This window comes from Callorhinus ursinus, unplaced genomic scaffold (genome assembly GCF_003265705.2).
Source record: "Callorhinus ursinus isolate GAN/ISIS: 27379988/994484 unplaced genomic scaffold, GSC_fseal_2.0 scaffold38, whole genome shotgun sequence".
Lineage (NCBI taxonomy): Eukaryota > Metazoa > Chordata > Mammalia > Carnivora > Otariidae > Callorhinus > Callorhinus ursinus.
This window is the reverse complement of record NW_027397100.1, coordinates 2395878-2417848: the sequence shown is the minus strand read 5'-3', so window position 1 is coordinate 2417848 and position 21971 is coordinate 2395878. Positions and strand designations below refer to the sequence as shown.

The window sequence follows — 21971 nt, the reverse complement described above, 5'->3', positions numbered from 1 at the left end:
ACACACACACACACACACACACACTTTCTTAACCCTGAGGTGTAACCAAGCCTGTGAGAGATGCTTGCATAAGGCTTGGTCATCCCCAGGGTTCTACCAGACTGTTCTCTCTCCTAACACTTTCTGGGAGCCCACAGCACAGACAAATGCCTCATGGCATTTGTCCCCTTTCTAAAAACTTCCACACTCCCATAAGGAGAGGGAAGAAATGAGGGTTATTTTTCAGCCCAAGATTAGAATTAAGTCTGGCGCTTGCTTGCTTGCTACTGCATGTATGTTGAGCAACCAGACTAGTTCAGAGCTCTTCCGCCTGTGGAAACCACACTCAAGCAAGGTCAATGGGAGCCTGCCTGCTTCGTTGCAGTAGGGAACCGGGAGAGTCCCTGTGAGGGGCAAGGGGAAATATTGGGGAGTACGACTGGCCCACAGTGCAATGCAATTTTGTTTTAAGTGCCTCCACACCACCGGTAGGTTGAGGCTGCAAGCGCACCTTGGGGCTACTGCCACAGCCTTGTACTGTCAGGTGCCTTCTGTCCCCACAGAGTAACAGTGAAGCTTCCTGATGGAATGCAGGTAGAATGGCTTAGTCAAAAGGAAGTTGGGGTGGGGTGGGGTGGGGGTCGCCTGGGTGGCTCAATGGGTCAGGAATCCGACTCTGATGTCCTCTCAAGTCACGATCTCAGGGTTGTAGGATAGAGCCTTGTGTTGGGCTCCACACTGAGCATGGTGGAGCCTGCTTAGGATTCTCTCAATCCTCTGCCCCTCTCCGCCTCTCTCAAAAAAAAAAAAAGTGGGCCAGGAATATCCCTTGGTGATACGAGAGCCAGTGTCAAGGAAGGCCTCGGTCTCGAATTCTCAAGTGGAGCAGTCAGTCCCAGGTCATAAGGCCGGTTCCAGAGCGGGTACTGGATTTGGGCCATGTTGAGAAAAAGACTCCTTTCAGGAGGCAAGGGGCACGAGCTTTGAAACTGGGTGCCCGGCTCAGGATTCTCTTCGCCTGTGAGACGCCCAGAATGCACCGGTCCCCTCTGATCCCTGAGCAGAGCGCTGTCGCCGTTTTACTGAGAAGGAAAATGGACCCAGAGGCCCAGAAGGCAATGACCTTCGGGGCTGGAACAAGTCTTGGGCCGTCCCTGACCGGCGTCCCCGCAGCCCGACCCGCGGCAGGGTTGAGGGCGCGCCCCGCCTCCGGAGGCGGGGTCCCAGAGGCCTCACCTGGGGCTCCTGGAGCGCTGAGGGGTCCCAGGTGGGGCGCGGGGCGGGGCGGGGGCTAAAGGGAGGGGCGGCCGCTCGGGAGGAGAGCCCCGCCGCGGCGTCTCGGCGAGCACCATGAACGCCAGCGGCCCGGGCTACCCGCTCGCCTCGCTCTACGTGGGCGACCTGCACCCCGACGTGACCGAGGCCATGCTGTACGAGAAGTTCTCGCCCGCCGGCGCCATCCTGTCCATTCGCGTGTGCCGCGACGTGGCCACCCGCCGCTCGCTGGGCTACGCCTACGTCAACTTCCAGCAGCCTGCCGACGGTGAGCCCGGGGGAGGGGGGACAGACGCACGGACACCCGGACGCCCGGGCCTTCCGACAGCAGCTCGGGGCCTGCGCTGGCATCTCTGGCTCGTTTTGCAGCCAGGGAAACAGGCCCAGAGGGCGTCGGAAGGGGCCCTACCCCTGAGACGGGAACGGGCAATTAATGTGCGCCTACTGTGTGTTTTACTGGTGCTCCGTCTTAACAGAGGACAAATATTAAGGCTGAGTGAAAACAGCCAACCAAGGGCTTTGGGGTTGGGCCGACCTTGGATTAGCAAGGCGGCAGCTGTGTGACTTTGAGCAATTAGCCATTCTGAGTTTCAGTTGCCTGTCTGAAAAATGGGGAGCGTACCTGCTTTTATAGAGTAGTTGGGAGGATGAGAAAGTCAAAGCACCTGGTGAGGATGCAGGTGATGAGTGGGGAAGCCGGGAGCCCCGGGCCTTGGGCTCGCACCTTTCCCAGCTGCGAGATCTGAGTTTGCGCCAGATCTGGTCTCCACTCCCGGCCCCAAAACCGGTTTCTCAGAGCTGATAGGATTGATTAGAGGTTCTCAGGTGGTTATGGCCACACTCTCTTTGACAGTGGAGAGGATAAAGAGTAAGAGCACCGGGTTTTCCGAAAGCTCTGCCACCAGGGTGTGAATTTGAGCAAGAGTTCACGAAACTCCACACCTCTCCGTGTGTGAAAAGGGGCTAAGGCTTGTTCCCCAATAAATAGCACAGAAGGAGTGAGCTATGTCAGTGAAGTATTTCCAGTACCCTTTGGTGCATGGTAAAACACCCTGGGTTGATGGGAAGGCTTCCCAAACGAGGGTTTGCCGGGGTGGTTCTGCCTGTTTCCCAGCAGGTGACTGAGCTGGATTCGAGAGCCTTCTCCTTTGCTCTGCTTTACCCACCGCTGCCTCTAACCTCTTCCTCCAAGCCCTGCACGCTCTGACCTTTCTGCCAGACTTCACAGATGAGATAAATGGAGCTCCAGGGAAGAGAAAGGATTTTGCCTCTTAGCTGGGAGGGAACAGGCTCTAGCAGTGGCAGGAGGACGGGCGTAGCCTGCTGTTTTCAAACACACTACCATTTACCAAACTCCTCTTTTGTGCCAGGCACAAAGTGTGAGGCACCTTGTGTATCTTATTTAATTTTCAACCTGTCCGACCCCCTGGAGGTAGATAGTATTATCCCCCTTTGTTAGAGGTGGAAAGGGGGTAACTGTCTCCTCATCCCCACTTCACAGGTGAAAGAAGCTCAGACAGGTGTTCTCCCCCAGAGCCCTACGACTTGGGATTGAGTCTCAACTCTGCCGCTCAGTACCTCTGAGCTCTGGTTTCCCCTAACTGCTGCCACTCTTTGTCTTATGATGGGCTATCCTTTACGTTTTCATCTACTCCGTGTGCCTTCGAAAAGCGCAGTAGACCTTGCTCCGCCACGACCCTCCCCCTTTCCGAGCCTCTGTTTTCCCTCTGTGAAGTGGGGGTAGCAGTCCATGCTCACGTGGCTCTTGCAAGGAGCTGAATGAGACCCCAGTGGGAAGGTGGGAGGAGCGCCCCGCACGTCAATTCTTTCTGCGTATCTCTCCTGAGGCTCCAGGTTCTTCTCTCAAGTGAGACCCAGACAGTGATCCCCCCCCCTTTTGCTTCCAATGAAGCAACTCGGGGCTCAGGGAAAGAAATACCCTTACTTGCTCCTTTTTCTCCTCCTCCTCTCACCCCCTCCCCGGTCCAGCGGAGCGGGCCCTGGACACAATGAACTTTGAAGTGATCAAAGGCCAGGCTGTCCGCATCATGTGGTCGCAGCGAGACCCAGGACTCCGCAGGTCAGGGGTGGGCAACATCTTCATCAAGAACCTGGAGGACTCCATTGACAACAAGGCCTTATATGACACCTTCTCCACCTTTGGAAACATCCTCTCTTGCAAGGTGGGTGTGTGTGTCCTTGCAGGGGAGGGTAGGTATCAAATACCTATGTGGCAGAAGGATCCCAAGCAGCACCCCGCTTCACACCTTGCTGAGCTGTCAACAACCAACCCTTTCTTTAGCTCATAATTCTGCAGTTGGCCATCTGGGCTGTGTTCAGCTGGGCACTTCTGCTCTCAGCTGGCTCCTTCGTATGCCCGCTGTAAGCTGACTGGCTCTGCTTCTAGAGGGTGGCTGGCTGTCAGCTGGAGCACCTCGGCTCTCTCCCTGTGGTCTTTCCTCCTCCAGTGGGCTAGCCCAGGCTAGTCTCATGACAAGGGCAGCGTCCCAGGAGACTGGAAGCTCACCAGGCCTCTTGAGATGTAAGCTCAGAACTGGCCCGCCTTTCCTTCCACTGCATTCTGTTGGCCAAAGCAAGTCGTAAGACCAGTCCAAATTCAGAGAGGGAGAGAGGACAGTAGACACGACAGGATAAAGGGCATGGATACCGGAAGGCTGCTAATTAAGGCCATCAGGGCGGTCAAGCCTCGTGGCTTCCTCTGGGCCACTGAGGATTGGTCAGAAAGCTGGACGTGACCCGGGCGAGTCTCTGAGGCCTAATGAGGACCCACTGTGGTGGTGGGCCAGGTTAGATGCAAGGCACACAGTATGGGGCCTACCCTGGGAGCTCTCAGGCTGGTTGGAGACGGTGAGACTTTTAGGAAAAGCTGGAAATTGGGCTCTGCGAGAGAAGCCTAGTGAGCCGTGTAGTCAGAGGCTCAGGATAGAAACCAGTTCCACGGGGCTGCCCTGGAAAGGTTTCTGTAGTGCGGTGGGAAGAGCACTAAACCCGTGGAGTCCGGCCAGCTGCTGAGAAGTCAGCACAACAAGTTGGTCAGATCTTGGACTTTGGTGCTGACTGTGTGGGGTTCAAATCCCGCCTCTTCCACTTCCTGGCACTGTGACCTCGGACCAGCTGAGTAACCCCTCCATACCTCGGCTTCCTCTAAAAGGGGGCCGTGGTAGAACCTACCTCATAGGCTTGTTGTGCATGTGTTTTAAGTCTGGTAATCTTCACGACATTGAAAGGACACCTGGCACCCTCTAAGTGGTAGCTATCATAATCAGAAACTTTGGTGGCTAGTGCCCCTCGACTAGTCCTTCATTCCCATTTTCCCCCATCAGGCAGTGGGGGCTCAGAGGTTAAGAATTGCCTGGAGGGGCTCTTATAGCAAGTAGGACAAAATAAGCGTGTGATCCCCTTAGCAGGTGCTTGGCCCAGAGTGGGGCCCCAGTCAACATGATTAAATCTGGATGGAAGAGCTCGGGCTGGAGTGGAACGTGGAGGGACCCTGTGTGGGGCACAGCGTAAGCACTCAGATAGTAGTCATTCGTTACCTTTGCCATTCTTCTGTACCTGAGCCCTCTGTGGGGTGCCCCCCAACCCCGTCCTTCTCCCCTGTGGCACAGGTGGTGTGTGACGATCATGGCTCCCGAGGCTTCGGCTTCGTCCACTTTGAGACCCATGAGGCTGCGCAGCAGGCCATTGCCACCATGAACGGGATGCTGCTGAATGACCGCAAAGTGTGAGTGGTGGGACGTGGGGGGCCGGAGGCTGCCCGTCACCACCTGCTGGGCACCGGACACTGAGCCTCAGCCAGAACTCTCCTGGCGGTGTGACCTCGGAACAGTTCAGTCCCTCGGGAGCTCCCTTTCCCCAGGGAAGATTGGGTCTGCTGATATTCCTTAAGAGGATTGCTCTGAGTCATAAGTGAGGGGCTTTTGAAATTCCCGCAGGAACAGCTAATGGCCAGATCACCGCTGGATTCAGTGATTTCATCTGTTTTCCAGCCTTCTCGGCATGGCTGTGAATTTTTTTCTTAAGCCTCTTGTGTTGTTTCATGGGGTTGTTGGACGGGAAGGGAAGTAGGCCCAAGCTTAGCCTGCCATCTTCATACATGTAAGTTCGACATCCCCCGTGCTTCACGGGTGGGCCAGTTGAGCTGCAGATGCTGGCGAGAATCCCCCCCCCCCCAGTTTGGATTCTGCCCCCCTGTTTACCAGCCCCATGCTCAGTGCCGGGGAGGGAAGGAGGCTCTGAGCTGGAAGAGGCACTGAGAGTTGCTTCGTCCAGATCGTCTCAGCGGAGGCTCCGGTCAGTGAAACCAAGCCTGGCGGGCTTTCCCCAGTTCTCAGAAGGACGTGATATTTGTTAGCTACGGCTTGCCCAGGTTCACCTTTGCTACTCCATGTTCTGTAATTTTTAATGCCCGCTACCACTTGTTTGTGCTGAGTGTGCTACAGATGCCATCGAATTTTCTTACGTTTTTCTTTTTTTTTTTTTTTAAGATTTTATTTATTTGTCAGCACAAGCCGGGGGTGGGGGGGAAGCAGGCTCCCCGCTGAGCAGGGAGCCCAATGCGGGGCTCCATCCCAGGGCCCCGGGATCATGACCTGAGCCTAAAGCAGATGCTTAACCAACTGAGCCACCCAGGTGTCCCTCTTATGTTTTCTTCTTAATCTAGGATACTTTCCTAAATGTGTTTACATGAACTTGGAAGTTACGATTTTGAAAATTAATATCTTCAGCCCCCCCCCCATAGTAACCCTCGCGTGGACCATGTCTGGTTCTCTCACCACTGCTTCCCGGGTGCATCCAGTACCTGTTACATGAATAAGCAAATGCCTGTGATCAGAGTTTCATCCCCAGTTTTTATTTTATTTTGTATTTTTTAAAAAAGATTTTATTTCAGAGAGAGAGAGCAAGCATGCATGAGCAGGGGGAGGGGCAGAGGGAGAAGCAGACTCCCCGCTAAGCAGGGATCCCAGTGCGGGGCTCGATCCCAGGATTCTGGGATCATGACCTGAGCCGAAGGCAGACGCTTAACCGACTGTGCCACCCAGGCACCCCTGTATTTTCTTTTTTAAGTAATCTCTACACCCAACGTGGGGCTTGAACTTACAGCCCTGAGACCAAGAGTCGTATGCTCCACTGACTGAACCAGCCAGGCACCCTTCATCCCTTTTTATAGGAATGAACGCTGAGGCTCAGAGAGGTTAAGTAACTTGCCCAGGGTCACACCACTAGGCAACTGCAGCGTGAGGATTCAGGCCCTCATCTGTATGACTCTCAAGTTCATGCTTGCTCTTCTCTCCTGCATACTCAGCTGCCTTGTGTATGGTAGGAGTTCCCTGTGCCTTTGCCTCAAGAATGAACTCTTCTTAACCTTATGCTTAGAGAATAGAATCTTGGCTGTTGGAAGTGGTCCGGCCTTGACTGTAGTCCATCTAAAGAGTATTGCCCTGCCCAGCCTCCCGATTCGGGATACAGGGGCCTTGGAGGCTGGCAGCAATTGGCGCCAGTGACCCAGGGTTGCCGGGTGGGATGGGGGTGGCTGCGGGCTGGCAGCTGCCTACCCCGTCAGTGTGTCCACAGCTTCGTCGGCCACTTCAAGTCCCGACGAGAGCGGGAAGCAGAGCTGGGAGCTCGGGCCATGGAGTTTACCAACATTTATGTGAAGAACCTCCATGTGGACGTGGACGAGCAGGGCCTGCAGGACCTCTTCTCCCAGTTTGGTGGGTGTGTTCCCCAAGGGAATCGGGGATCACTTTGTCCTCTATCCCCAGGTTGGGCTGGGAGGAGGGGCAGCCTTTTGGGGGCTTCCTGAGGAGTCAGCAGGGGGCAGCACTAAGTAGTCTCAAGCCCCCAGGGGGTGGGGTGGGGTGGGGGGGGTGGAGGCAGGGGAACATCCTGGGGCTTCCCAAACTCCCCCTTTGAGCCAGGTTGGCCCTTCCCAGGGAAGATGCTGAGTGTGAAGGTGATGAGGGACGACAGTGGCCACTCCCGAGGCTTCGGCTTTGTCAACTTTGAGAAGCATGAGGAAGCCCAGAAGGTAGGAGCCTCCCCATGGCTCTGTTTCATGGAGGAGGCACCAAGCCAGCACTAGGAAGAAAGGAGATCAGGCTCAGGGGGCCCCAGCTGCCGTGGAGGAGAAGAAAGTCCCTCCCCAGCCTGGGCCCACACCAGTCAGGGCCCTTCCTGCCTGTGGCAAAGGCAGAAGAAGGTTGTAGCCTCCTTTGGGTGCTTCCAAACCCTAAGGCCGACTGCTTTCCGTAGATTCTTGCCCACATGGGAGGTGGAAGGGCCTCTGAGATAGCCACGGCCCTCTTCTTGAATTGATGATGGGACTGAGGCTGGGGAGGGGAAGTGCTATGTGATTCCTTGGGGAAGTGCTATGTGATTCCTAGCTCCCAGGTCTTTGCAAATGCTGTTTCTCAAAATGTTTCCCTTCTCTTGCTCCTTAGATTAGTGCTGTCCAATAGAAATATAATGGGAGCCACATTATTTTCCAGCAGCCACATTAAAAAGGGTAAAAAAAAACCCAACAAACTGATTTTAATAATGTCTCATTCAACTTAACATATTGAAATTATCACTCCAGTGTATATTCAATATAAAAATTGAGATATTTTACATTCCCCCTTTTTTTGTATTCTTTGAAATCTGGTACTCCCAGCACATGTGAACTCAGACTAGCCATAGTTCCAGTGCTCAGAGCTACGTGTGGCTAGTGACCGCCATATTGGACAGTGTGGCTTTAGACAACTTAGCGCGTACCCTGTGGGTTTCCGCTTATACTTTCCCTCCTCCGAGAAGCCTCTTCTAACCTCATGCTTCTGGCGAGGTACCCCTTCTGCCTCTCTCCATCAGTAACACAGATCTCCATGTATAGAACTAGGGGTAGAGACTGGGTCTCGTTTCACAGCTAAATCTCTAGCGTTGCACCTGCCAATGGGTACCAGCTACCTATTGGCTGAACAAGTGAATGGAACGAGGTCATATCATGACAGAGCTGGAGAAATGTTTTCCTATTTGGCTTCCCACTCTAAAGCTCTTTCCCAGGCTGCTGCCCCATTAAGACCATTGGACATGGGGGATCTCAGCTCATTGTGGATTCTGGCTAGAGAGATCTGACCCGGTGCCACCTTGATGGCAGCCACATCTCCCCGAGCACTTAGCATGGGCCAGACGCTGTGCTAAGGGCTGCATACTCTCTCTTCTCTGTGCCCCACGAGTGTGGACTGGGCACTTATCACCAAGTGCTCCAAGGGTGTAGCTGGTAAGAGGCATCACTGAGATTAGAACCCTCTCTTTCTGACTTGGAAGCTTTGTTCTTAAGTGCAAATGGCCCCTTTCAAAGGTGACCTCTTACGTGCCCTTGGACAAATCCCACTCTCTCTCTAGACTTTGGTTTTCTCAACTGTAAAATGACAAGTTGAGTAGGTGGCTGAAGCTTCAGGGGTCCATAGACTCCAAGGTCTTAGAGACTTTGGCAATGACTTTTATTTATTTTCTGTAAGTGTACATTTTTTTTTACAGTGTTATATTAGTTTCAGGTGTACAGTATAGTGATTCAGCAATTCCATACACACCGGGATGTTTATAGCCACATTATCTACAATAGCCAAATTATGGAATTAGCCCAAGTGTCTATCAGTTGACAGATGGATAGAGAAGATGTGGGGTGTGTGTGTATGTGTATACACACTTACACCGTGGAATATTACCTATAAAAAACAAACTCTTATTAAATAGGTGATGGGGATTGAGGAGTGCACTTGTTGTAATGAGCACCAGCTATTGTATGAAAGTGTTGAATCGCCATATTGTACACCTGCAACTAATATTACACTGTGTTAATGAACCTATTTCACCCACCCCTCACCCTCCTCCCCTCTGCTAACCATCAGTTCTCTCTAGTGAAGAGTCTGTTTCTTGGTTTGCCTCCCTCTCTTTTTGCTTTCCCTTGCTCACCTGTTTCTTAAATTCCACGAGTGAAATCATAGGATATTTATCTTTTTCTGACTATTCTGCTTAGCATTATACTCTCTAGCTCCATCCATGTCCTTGAAATGGCAAGCTTTCATTCTTTTTTATGGCTGAATAATAATCCAAAACTGTAGTCATCAAAGTAGTATGGTACTGGCACAAAAATAGACACACAGATCAATGGAACAGAATAGAAAACCAAGGTAACGACCTTTTAAGACTGAGGTGGAACTAACTTTATTGGGGCCTGAGAGTATGTTTACACGGATTTGCATGTTTAGGAGGGGATGCTAAAGTCACTATTATGTGAAAATATTTTTTTATTTATATATTTTTTATTTTATTTTATTTATATTTAATATTTATTTTTTTAAAGATTTTATTTATTTATTCATGAGAGAGAGAGAGGCAGAGACAGAGGGAGAAGCAGGCTCCCCCAAGGAACAAGAAGCCCGATGCGGGACTCGATCCCAGGACCCCAGGATCATGAACTGAGCCGAAGGCAGACGCTTAACACCCAGGCTCCCCGTGAAAATATTTTTTTTTAAAGTGAGTGAGAGAGAGGGAGAGAGAGAGCACAAGTCGGGAGCAGGGGCAGAGGGAGAAGCAGAACCCCCTGCTGAGCAGGGAGCCTGATGTGGGGCTTGATCCCAGGTCCTGGGATCATGACCTGAGCTGAACGCAGACGCTTAACCACTTAACCGACCAAGCCACTCAGGCGCCCCTATGTGAAAATATTTACTAACTAGCTGACCACTTAAAAAGTTCCCTTTTGTTCAAGCCCCACTTTGGGCATAGAGCTTACTTAAAAAAGTCCCCTTTCAAACATTTCTCCTCACTAATGCTAGTGTCTAATCCTAACCATTGAGCTGGTATACACACGAGTCTACCTTTTGCTGATTTTTTGCAGATGAGTCCATGTAAATTCAGTTCAGTATAAATGCATTAAGAGAAGTTGCATGTCTTGGAGAAGAGAAAGCCACTGACAGTTTAGGACATGGAAGTCTTAGGTGTAGATACAGTTAAAAACCTAAATGTTAAATATGGGAAGTTTGCTTATTTCAATTTCACTTTTTAAAGTACAGCTCCAATCAAATTTTTTATTTTTATTTTATTTTTTAAAGATTTTATCTGCCAGAGAGAGAGAGAGCACAAGCAGGGGGAGCGGCGGGCAGAGGGAGAAGCAGGCTCCCTGCTGAGCAAGGAGCCTGATGAGGGACTGGATCCCGGGACCCTGGGATCGTGACCTGAGCCGAAGGCAGACGCTTAACTGACTGAGCCACCCAGGTGTCTCCACATTTTTTAAATCTGTGGTTTACTCTGAAATTTTGTCCCATGTTTTCAAAAAGTGGATCCACTTTAAATGGCCTTTATCCTCTTTCTAATTATTCTCAGCCAGCGAGGCTGGCCTAGCTTGCAGGTGGCCCCCTTCAGGCCCGGGCACTGGGACTGGAGACCAGGGCCTCGGGGGGAGGTGGGGGTTACCAAGGACTCTGTCCCCTTCCCTGGCCAGGCTGTGCTGGACATGAATGGGAAGGAGGTGAGCGGGCGGCTGCTGTACGTGGGCCGGGCCCAGAAGCGTGTGGAACGGCAGAATGAGCTGAAGCGCAGGTTCGAGCAGATGAAGCAGGACCGGCTGACCCGTTACCAGGTGACAGCCCCCTGGTGACAGCTCCTGCTAAGTGAGCGTGTCCATGTATGGAGGGCCCTGGATGGGAAGCCTTCCTCCAGCAATCCCACGTCTGGGAACTTGGCTTTAGAGGTTGTGGGGGTGGGGGGTGGCTGTAGCTTCCAGGGGATGGGCACGCTGAGTGATTGGGGGGCATGGGTGCCCTGCAAGACTGGAAACAGGAGGCTGGGTGGCCAGGGCTTCCAGGGCCGCCCATGGCCTGCGTTGGCCCCTGACACCTGGCAACCGGGGGCTTGGAGGGGAAGGGACACACCAAGCAATAACCTTTCTTTCTAGGGCGTGAACCTGTACGTTAAGAACCTAGATGACTGCATTGATGATGAGAAGCTGAGAAAAGAGTTCTCTCCCTATGGAGTGATTACCAGTGCTAAGGTGAGGACTAGGGGCACCTGCAGGGGATAGAGAGCCTGCCGGTCCTGTCCTGCTGCCTGCACAGCCCTCCCTCCTTCCCTCCCTCCCTCCCTCCCTCGTGGCTTCCAAGGAGTTGGTGCTGCGCCTCTCCTTTTAGGGTTTGGGGGGCTATGTCTGACCCCCATTGGAGCTTGATGTCCATCTGCAGCCTTGTCTGCTCTGGAGGGGAAGAGGGTGGAAGTCCAGTCCCAGTCGCACAGCTGGACTTACCGGGGCTCCCTGTAACTTGGTTCATTCGAAAAGCATTTATTGAGTGCCTACTGTATGCCAGATTCTAGAAATTCATGTCTCAGAATTTCCACTGACTCTTGTCTTCTGGACCTCAGTTTCCCCATTTGGAAAATGAGAGGGTTGGGCTGCTTCATTCGTCATTCATTCTTCCCCACTTATTGAGCACTTGCCACGTGCCCAGCCCACGTAGCACCTGATATGTGATGACTGGCTGTTCTACTTTTTAGCCCATGTCTTCAGAACTTCATCTATACGATGAGAGTGTCGGGCTCATTGGATGTTTCTCAACCCCCTGGCTTATTAACCGCCCCCCCTCCCCCGCCGGGGAGCTCGTACAGACAGACACCTGAGTTAGACAAATGGAAGATTTCAGAGTAGGGCCTGGGCATTTTATTTTAAAGCTCCTCAGATGATTTTCATATAATTCAGTGTTCATTCATTCCATACTTAAGCACCTGTCTTACAAGGACCTCTAGGAAGCCTATAGTAATGAGTTAGATGTGGTTCTTGCCCTTGACTAGCTTATAATCAAGTGGGGGAAGTCAGATGCATCACTAACTCAAATCTATTATAAGGTGTTTGTGGGGTGGGGTGGGAGTATTGGAAGCAGAGCTGTGGTAGCTCAGGGGAACAGGAAGGAGGGCTTCCTGCGAGAAGTGGCAGTGACAGAAGCATTTGGCTTGACTGTGAGGAGGTAGGGAGCTGCAGGGAGGAAGGAGGAACTTTCCAAAGATATCAGTGTGAGTGATGGGGCTGGAGACCAGCATATGTGATGTGATGGTTGGGTTCTTGGGAAGTGGTCTAGAAGTTCTTTTGCCTTTTTGAATCCAATTGCATTGTTTAAATTTTTAAATCTTTTTTAAAGATTTTATTTGTCAGAGAGAGCACACACAGGGGGAGTGGCAGGCAGAGGGAGAAGCAGGCTCCCCGCTGAGCATGGAGCCCAGTGCATGACTCAATCCCAGGACCCTGGGATCACAACCTGAGCCAAAGGCAGACGCTTAACCGACTGAGCCACCCAGGCATCCCTGTTGAGTCCAATTTTAAATGTCCTTCAGGAAGCCTGGTGTTTAGGGCAGAGATTCTAACAATTTTTGAGTTAAAGATCTTTGAAAAAATGACAGCTATGGGACATGTAAATAAGCATCAGTAAATTTGCTTAAACATTATAAAAAAGCTATGGGCCCTCTTTCCCAGCAAATATATACTTTGTGTAGTATTGTGATTGAAAACTGGGATGTTAAAGTTAATTAGAACTAGGTGTAAATCCCAGTCCTATATTAACTAGCTGTAGAATCTGACGGAAGTGGCTTTGCCCTTTGGAGTCTGTTTACCCATCTGTGAAATGGGAGCAACATTCCCTGCCTCTCGAGGTATCCTGAGCACTAAGGAGCCTGCATGCAGAGCACCTGCCCACAACAAGTAGTGAAATGATCTGATTATTCACACGTGGTGTCTAATTTCTGGAGATTCACCGGCCTCCTTGAGGGAAGGGAATTGTAAAAATCTGGGTTGCTCAGAGTTGCGGCACTATCTTGTTAATTGACCGATTAGGTTATAAAGTGGGGATTTTATGTAAGTTTATACTTATGATTTCGATTGTATATAAAATACAGTGAGAATGAAAATGAGTTAAAGCATATAAAGTGCTAAAAATAGTATCATGTTTATAGTAAAGCTGCATAAATGTATTTTGTCATTATTTACTACCTAACAGGAGTTCTTATTAACTTAAGACATTACTTTTGTGCCAAGAAAATCTGGGTTATGAAAGCCTATGGATCCCTTCTGAGAATATTTTTCAGTGCATAAAAGAAAATTCAGAGGAGGGGCGACTGGGTGGCTCAGTCGTTAAGCATCTGCCTTTGGCTCAGGTCATGATCCCAGGGTCCTGGGATCGAGCCCCGCGTGGGGCTCCCTGCTTAGCGGGGAGCCTGCTTCTCCCTCTTCCTCTCCCTACAGCTCCCCCTGCTTGTGCTCTCTCTGTCTCTGTCAAATAAATAAAGAAAATCTTTAAAAAAAATTCAGGATTACAGAGAAACAATTATATTGAAACAATTATCAAAATATGGAGGAGACAGCAGTATGTGCTTCATTATTATATTCAACTATAAGATCTAGGGAGGTAGTAGTTAGCGTAGATGATATTTTGAGGGCAGCAGTGATTAACATGATATGAAAATATTTCCTTTCTCTTCCTGACAAAAATCCCAAGCACAGCCAAGACTCCCCTATTTTTGTTGTCCGTATTCACGATAGAAGGTTGGAACGCTAATGTGAAAACAAAGAGGCCATATTTTTCCCCATCCAAGTTCATAGACCCCCTGACTTCTATCCCCTGGCCTTCCTGAGGGGGTTTCTGTGAACCCTCAGGCCCAGGCCCCCATGTGAATGGGTGGCAAAGTGCAGTTTGAACACCAATGATGTAGAACATGGGCTCTAATAAAGCAGATTTAAAAAGTATGTCAGTTCAAGTCCAAATGTGTGAGCCAGGCCAGTGTCTTGACCCCAAAAAAGATTACGAACCATACATGCAATGTGGATTGGATCCTGGAAGAGAAAAATGTTAGAAAAACTAGTGAAAGCTGAATGAGACCTGCAGTTCAGTTAATAGCATTGTGGCTGATAATTAATAGTATCATCCCAATGTTAATATACACATGTACCCTGTTCACGTTGGAGCAAGCTGGCTGAAAGATAGCCACTCTGTACTATTTTTGCAACTTTTCTGTACATCTAAAGTTATTCCAAAATTTAAAAGTTATCTTATTAGCAAAGCTAAGAACCTCTTCCCCAGACTCCTAAAGAACTTGGCTCAGTGCCTTGGAGAGGCAATGGACATCTACCAGAACACTGCATTGGGTTTGAATCCTGGCTGATGGGTGTCCACAGGCTGGGTGACCCTAGAGAAGTCGCTCTTTTTTTTTTTTTTTAATTGTAGTAAGGACTGTTATTTCTACCACGAAGAAAATAGAATAAGTCACACAAAATATAAATTTAAATCATTTTTATATTCCATACAAATCTAATTGGACTTTCTAGGAAATTCACTCTTAAGAACATTTTATGCTTTCCCTAATTCCCAAATAAACCGAAAGAATTGTATGGGTAGTTTAAAAAAAAAACCAAAAAGTAGTCGAAATGCAGATTTTCATCACAGGGACCTCAAATGGAGTGTTTAAGATTGTGGCCCTAGGTAAAGAACGCCGCCCTGTTCTTAGATTTTAGGCAATCCTAAACTATCCTTTTCCTTCATGATAGCCCATGTGATGCAGGTAGATTCCGTTTAAACCAGCTTTCCATCACAGCTTAGGAAAATCATTTCAGAAAGAAAACATAAAAATCCTGAAATGCAGCGGTTCCCACGGACTCTGGGGAGTGTCCTATTAAACGGCAAGCAGCCCCCAGTTAGCAAGTGGCCTGATCTCCGCCAAGTCACTCTTGAGCCCCGCTTCCGTCGCCTGTGAGGTGGGAGTGGCGCCCCCCCATCAGGTGGCCCCCCATCAGGTGGCAGTACACGTGACATGAGAAGGTGCATCCATTATCTGGCATGCGGTGGGCCTCAGTCAATGTCGGGGAGACGGTTTCTCGGGGCCTGCTCAGTGCCGGGCTGGGTCCTGGGGCGGTGGGGCGGGGTGGGGGGGAGGGGAGCACAGCCCCCAGGAGTCTCCCTTCCCCACCCCCAGCAGCCTTTGTCTTGTCTTGCTTTTAGGTGATGACAGAGGGTGGCCACAGCAAGGGGTTTGGCTTTGTGTGTTTTTCCTCTCCAGAAGAGGCGACCAAGGCCGTGACCGAGATGAACGGGCGCATCGTGGGCACCAAGCCACTGTACGTGGCACTGGCCCAGCGCAAAGAGGAGCGGAAGGCCATCCTGACCAACCAGTACATGCAGCGTCTGTCCACGGTGCGGGCACTGGGTGGCCCCCTCTTGGGCTCCTTCCAGCAGCCCACTGGCTACTTCCTGCCCGCCGTGCCCCAGGTGATGACCTGCCTGCACCCCTTCCCTGACAGCCAGGTAGAGCAGGACGACAGCTTCCCAGGTAGATGTGGGCTCTCAGCGTGTTTCTGCTGGAAACTCGGCAGGCAGGCCGTTTTAACCCCGTCTGTAAGAGGCGGGTAGGCGTGTTGCTGTCAAACAGCCCTGCCCACCCAGGGAGAGAGTTGTGTTCTGCTCAGAGACTCTTTCTGGTCAAATAAGTTTGGGAAACAATGCATTAAATAAAAGGGACCTAGCTTTCTATGCTGTACGACACTCGCCTATGCACATTACTCTCCCCTAACGTGTTGGTATGCATTTGCACTTCCCCACCCCAGCAGAGAGCGTGTAGCATTTCCCTGGCTTAGCCGGTCCTGTCTGTGGGCCGCCCGCCAGCCTCCCTGCTGGAGGTCTGTGTTCTGGAGGGAGCTCACGGGGCTTAGAGGAAGCAGAAAGGTGTTGGCCATGAGCAGCTACTGGGATGGGCATACCGGCTGCTTTTAGCAGTAGCTTCAGCCGGCACAGGTCCGAGTAGGTGTGACCATCTCGTGCCGCTTTTGGGCTGCCAGCTCTGATCAGGGTCAAGGATTGAACCTAAGACCTTCCCCCGGAGGGTTCAGGGCTCATGGACGGCCTGAGCTGAGCAGCAGGGGCCTCATCCCAGCTTGTGGGGCCTCACTAACCAGTCCCTGGAGAGGGCAGTGGCGTTCCCTCAGGGGTGTCCGGGAGGGGATGCGGTTTCTCACCTGCTGCAGGCCCCTGACTACCAGTCTTCTCCCTCACAGCCTCCAGCCCAGGCTGCATACTATGCCTCCGGCCCCACCATGCAGCCTGCCCCCAGGTGGACGGCCCAGCCTCCGAGACCCTCCTGTGAGTGACTCAGCCCCTGGTACCCTCAGCCTGGCCCGCGGGGGTGGGCCCCACAGGGCAGTGTGGAACCCGGGGCTAAGAACACCGGCTTTGGGGGCAAGCCTGGCTCTGCTAGTCCCCCGGGTGTTAATTCGGTGGGTAACTTCACCTCTAGTTTCCTCTTCTGAACGAGGCGTATATGAAGCGCCATGCAGTGCCCAACTTGTAAAAGACTCGCGGGTGTAGCCATTCTCTTCAGTTAGCGCCCAAGACTGGTCTGATCTGTGACCGTCACAATGAACTCCTGGGGCTGTGTTGCTGATGGATGGCCCCTCCCTAGGAGGGGCGCTCACCCTGATTTGAGAGTGTCTTGGGGGCCCTGTGGGCGTGATCATGATGCCTATGCCTCCTGGGGCTCTGGGTAGGAACAAGTTGGCTTTGTAATTGTAGATTTCCACACACTCCCCTTCCCCGGAGTTCTGGGTCTGCCTGACTCGGTGAATTCACTCCTCTTTTTGCTGAGAACGTTCTGGTTCCCCCTTCCCATTCCCTTCCTCACCCTGGAACCTTCAGGGTGCAGGGGGCCACTCAGATTGTCCTGCCCCGCCAACTTTTCTGTCCATGTTCTTTGTGCCACAAGCCACCTACCCTCCAGCTGCCTCAGTGGTCCGGCCACCAGCCATGTTGCGGCGCCCCCCGGCCCAGGTCAGCAGTGTCAGGCAGGCCTCTACCCAGGTGCCACCCCTGGTGCCCCACACCCAAAGAGTGGGTGAGTGTGGGCAGGGCCAAGAGGAATGGGGGTGTGAGGAGGGCGGGGCAAGGGCTTGGTGCTGGGTCGTCACAGGTGGGGAGTCAGGACTGGCTTCCACGGTGACCTTGTCGTGGGCCCTCTTGGAGAGTAGAGCTGACTGGAGGCTGTGTGGCATAGGAGTTCTCATGGGCCCCGGAGTCCCACAGACCCAGTTCTTGGGGCCAGCTCACTCTGTGACCTTGCTAACTATCTGATCACCTCATCTTTAAAATAGGGATGAAAATAGCACTCCTGTTTGGTCCCGCGGGTGAATGAGATCACATGTGCCAGGGCTTAGCCTCAGATCGGACCGTAGCGAGTACGCAGGAGCCGTGTGTGCACATCTATGTGCCGGCCTCCTGGTTGGCGCTGGCCTACTACATGGATGCTCATCTTTAGGCTTTGGGGCTTTAGATCGCTGTCAGGCCTTAACACTCCTGCTTATTTCTTACAGCCAACATTGGCACCCAGACCACAGGAGCCAGTGGGGTGGGATATTCTACACCAAGCGGGCCTCTCCTGACGCACAAATATTCCTCAGCAACACTCCACCCTGGGGTAAGGCTGGCCTGACTGCCCTCTTAGTCCAGGCTCCGGGAGGCTTGGCTCAGAACCTTGGCTAAGGCATTGGAGGCATTGGCCCTCTCCAGGCCTTGTTATTTGTTTTTGTTTTTGTTTTTTTCTTTTCTTGAATTGTGAAGTATCATTTACTAATGTGTACAGTCAAGAAACAATCCCCTTTACTAACAGAAGGAGGGAGAGGACCAAGATCACATTTGGTTTATTAATTATGATTTGCTCTGCCTGGGTTATTAGAAAAATTAATCTGGATTTCTTTAGTATTCAGCGTTGAGCAGCAAGGAAAGATCTTCTAGAAATACGCTGAATATTTGAAAGGTTGTGATTAAAAAGCTATGTATTTATCTCCCTGCCCCCTGCCCAAGTCCCAAACTCGGCATTATCCTATCCTGTCTAGAATTTCAATGCGTATACTTCAAACTCTTTCTTGCAAAAAGAACAGGTGTCATCTTTAAACGGCAAAATGTGCTGGAAGTTACAATGTGGAAGGGTCAGGAGTATGCTGGGGATGTGGCCATAAAGCTACGTGATAAAAAGTACGTTATCTGGCACAAAGTGAATAGTAACGCTTTCCTATGGCAGCATTCAGGCGGGGGCCGTTCTAGGTTCCTGGCACCGTGGAAGGCATCTGAGTTAGAGTGTGTCTAGCCCACTGTGCCCTTGTGAGGGACATTGTCCCTACTTTGCCCCCTGCCGCGCTCTTCCAGAGCTTCCCTGGAGGCCTGTGCCCCGCTGACAGGGTAAGCGTGGCGAGGCCTTGCCTGTCCATGGTGGTTAAGGGACGTGTCCCGGCACCGTGTACAGGTGCAGGAGCCCGCTGTGCGCATCCCGGGACAGGAGCCCCTGACGGCGTCCATGCTGGCCGCGGCGCCGCTGCACGAGCAAAAGCAGATGATTGGTGAGTGGCTGCAGCCGGAAGCGGGGGCTGAGAGGGGGCCAGCCTGGTGGGGGGAAACCTCGGGTGGAGGTCAGACGTGTGGACGGGGTCCAGCATTGCTGTGGACCAACCTGCTGGATGACCTTGCTGGGGTCGCCTCGGCTCTCTCGGCCTCTCTCTCTCTCAAAACACTGGTCAGACCAGACGGTCCCGAAGTTTCTTCAGCTCTGCTGTCCCAGGCACCCGACGGGCTGGAGAGAGCCCAGCTGTGGGCAGATCGGGGGCCAGGAGCTAGGGTGTGATCTTGGGCTTCTGCCGGTGGGTGTCGCAGCTCCTCACCTCTCCTGAAGGGGAAGAGGCTGTCCCCACACACGTCGTCTAGCTCCCAGTGGCCACTTCAGGGAGGCGGGAAATAAGTGTGCATGGGGCAGGGGGCAAACACACGTTCCCTGCTGGGCTGTGAGTTCCTTGTGTGGTTCGTCCCCAGCCCAGTGTCTACGGCAGGCCCTGCCAAAGGATGCTACTCACTGTCGAATGAATGACAGGCTTGCTACTGGGTGGCAGGTTCTTCCCTCCGTGGCCACCAAGATGTCCAGGGTCACTCTGAGGACCCCCTTTGCCACCACCCTGTTGTTTCCTCAGCTCACCTGGGGTTTTGCCACTTCCCACTGCTCAAAGGAAATTCTGCATGGGCTTCATGGAGGCAGGAGGCTGTTAGCCGTTCCCTGTAAACCTCTTCACTTTCCTCGCCGGAAAACCTCTCACCCCAACACCCCAGCCTGGCCAGACCCTCCACACATTGCTGAGAGGGGCTGGCCACCAGTGCTAGGCCCTGTCACTAGAAGTGCCTGACAGTGGAAGGTGAATTTATCTCGTGTGTGTGGCTCCCACCGCCCCCTCAGAAGTCCAGTTCGGCCTTAGCATATCTTGTCTAGAATTTTGGTGTGTATAGGGGAACTATTTCTTACAAGATGAGCAAGAGTAGTCTTTAAACCCCAAGTCTGTGTCCGGCCCTGTGTAGGTGACTTCACCTAGAATATCAAATTTGATTCTTCAAATTAGCCTCCGAAGCAGGGTTTGTTCTGCGCACTTTATGGTTGGGAAAGAGGCTCCCAGTGGAGCTGAGGGACACAGCCTAGAAGGAGCAGTTCTGGGACGAGCCCCCAGATGCCTCACTGCTCCATTCCACAGCACCCATCACCCTCCCCACCGCCCCTGGGCTGCTGGGGTATCAGCCAGGTGTTCTATACAGGTGAGCGTCTGTACCCCCTTATCTACGATACCCACACCCAGCTGGCTGGCAAGATCACAGGCATGCTGCTGGAGATCGACAACTCGGAGCTGCTGCTCATGCTGGAGTCCCCAGAGTCCCTCAACGCCAAGGTGGTCTGGGGTCTGGGTGCCAGGGTGCTCTGCGAGAGCTCATGACAAAGACCTCTCCTAGAAGGGCTCCCAGGCTGTGGCTGGGACGGTTTCCCTTTTCCCTAATGCCAGCTAGCACTTGCTGAATCTTTGAGCGACGCGGTGGGGCGGGGGTGGGGTGGGGGGCAGGGTGCTATCCCAGCCCTTCCAGATTAATTCTCTGCAGCAGCTCCCCGTGCAAGGTTTTGGTGCAAGGAGCTGTGTTGTGACGGAGTATAGGGTTAAGATTCTCCCAGCTGTCCAGCAGTGGACACCTGTCTGGAGCAGGTGACTGGGGGTTTCCGTCAGGGGCACTTGGGGGCAGCAGCGCCATGGAGGGAGGGGACTTCGAGTACCTAGCACACTTAGGCACTCCCCGCCGGGCAGCGGCACTAACCACCAACCCCCCCTCCCCCCCCCCCCCCCCCCCGTGTCCCACAGGTGGAAGAGGCTTTGGCAGTGCTGCAGGCACACCAGGCCACAGAGCTGAGGACGGTGAACGTGCTCTGAAACCAGGTGGGTGGCTCGGGGCGGGGGCCAGGGGGACAGACGGAGACGGAAGCAGCTGAGCCCAAGGGAAGCTGGGAAAAACTAGTCAGGGACTGACTCTCAGAAACTGTGTAGCTGGCTTTCTCTGAGGCACCAAGGAGTTTGGAGGAAGCTGTAAAGATCAAAGGAAAGGGACAGACGGTAGGATTAGTGCAAAGTTCGGGCGTCCTCCTACCAGCTACCCTGCCTGGCCTCACTGGGGATAGGCCAGGCTGCCCCTGTGCATTGGCCGGCTTCACGCTCCTTGACGGAAGGCCTGCCTTGGCCCACCACCTTCTTAAGTTGAAGGCCGCGAGTCTGCTCTATGTCAGAAACATTTATTCCTACCGTTTCATCCCCAGAAAATGGAATCCTCACTCCCTTGGCTGACAAGAGAACGGCGCTTCCTGCTCTTGGCTCTCCGTCCCTGTGAACCGTAACTTACCTCCCCATGGGGCCACATCTGCACTGGAGCTCCGGATGTGGGATGAAGGCCAGTCATCCCGCCAGCCTATCACCTTTTGCTTTGTGCATTAAAAGTGCTGCAAACTCTGTCTTGTCTCCCAGGAGGCCTTCTTGTGTCTGAGGGAGGTGGGGCAAAGCTAAGGGTGGGGGTTTGACTGGGTTGGGGAATTGCCTGGAAGGAACAGAAACCCAGAGAGTGCTGAAGTAGGTGTGTACAGCAGAGCAGATCCGCACCCAGCGGTGGTCCTCACACAGCACCGAGAGAAGGAACTAAAGCTACAGGTGCCCGTGTCTGACGCACATGGAGGTTTCTGGATGCCTGGCTTGAGTGCCCTGCAGCGCAGGTATACACCCCAGAAACACCAACGGCTTCTGGGCTCTGGCTGACTGGGTGATTGTGTAACATAATTCTAGAAGAAACCACATAGAATCGCTTTCGGATACCTTCCCCAGTCATGATTTTACCTTCTATGTGTTCATTAGCAAATCAAGATGCTTGCCTTCTAGACCTTGGGAAGAAAAAGTCAATTGTGAATGGAGGTCACCACTAAGCCTGCCTCCCATCAGTGAAGAGTCTTGCCTGAGAGGTGACAATAAAAGGGGTACAGCTCCCCACTCTGGTCCCTTGGCCATGCACATGGGTCTCTCTGTGAACCCTAAAATCTGCTTAGCCCAGAGGTCTGTGGACTCATCCTTCAGAGGTCAGAAGCTGTGCTACCAGCTGAATGGTGCTCAGCACTCCTGTGACAGGAAGCAAAGGGACAATGAAATCCCTCTGCTCTTAGAGAGTCCTCAAACTGCTTGCTTCTCCATTAAGGGGAAAGCAATTTGGGCGCCTGGGTGGCTCCGTCGGTTAAGCGTTTGCCTTCGGCTCGGGTCATGATCCCGGGGTTCTGGGATCGAGTCCCTCATCGGGCTCTCTGCTCTGCAG

General features: G+C 52.4%; 2 protein-coding genes across 4 annotated transcripts in view; one reads left to right on the top strand and one right to left on the bottom strand.

Annotated features, from left to right (window-relative positions):
- LOC112827069 (antileukoproteinase-like) overlaps positions 1 to 21971 on the bottom strand; it is a 381146-nt gene that overhangs the window by 138000 nt on the left and 221175 nt on the right. The gene's annotated exons all lie outside the window — the stretch shown is intronic.
- On the top strand, positions 801 to 21129 carry PABPC1L (poly(A) binding protein cytoplasmic 1 like). Of its 3 annotated transcripts, XM_025875660.2 has the most exons (15): positions 801 to 1522; positions 3244 to 3437; positions 4884 to 4999; positions 6850 to 6989; positions 7212 to 7306; positions 10757 to 10894; positions 11210 to 11305; positions 15288 to 15554; positions 16337 to 16421; positions 17041 to 17169; positions 17645 to 17748; positions 18574 to 18667; positions 19899 to 20029; positions 20489 to 20563; positions 20938 to 21129. In XM_025875660.2, the coding sequence occupies exons 1-14, from the start codon at positions 1330 to 1332 to the stop codon at positions 20555 to 20557; spliced, it is 1851 nt and encodes a 616-aa protein (XP_025731445.1). In that variant the 5' UTR covers positions 801 to 1329; the 3' UTR covers positions 20558 to 20563; positions 20938 to 21129. The 3 variants fall into 3 exon arrangements, with proteins under 3 accessions (XP_025731445.1, XP_073736467.1, XP_073736468.1); XM_073880366.1 differs by lacking the exons at positions 17041 to 17169; positions 20489 to 20563; positions 20938 to 21129 and having other exon boundaries at positions 18574 to 20034; XM_073880367.1 differs by lacking the exons at positions 16337 to 16421; positions 17041 to 17169; positions 17645 to 17748; ... (2 more) ...; positions 20489 to 20563; positions 20938 to 21129 and having other exon boundaries at positions 15346 to 15491.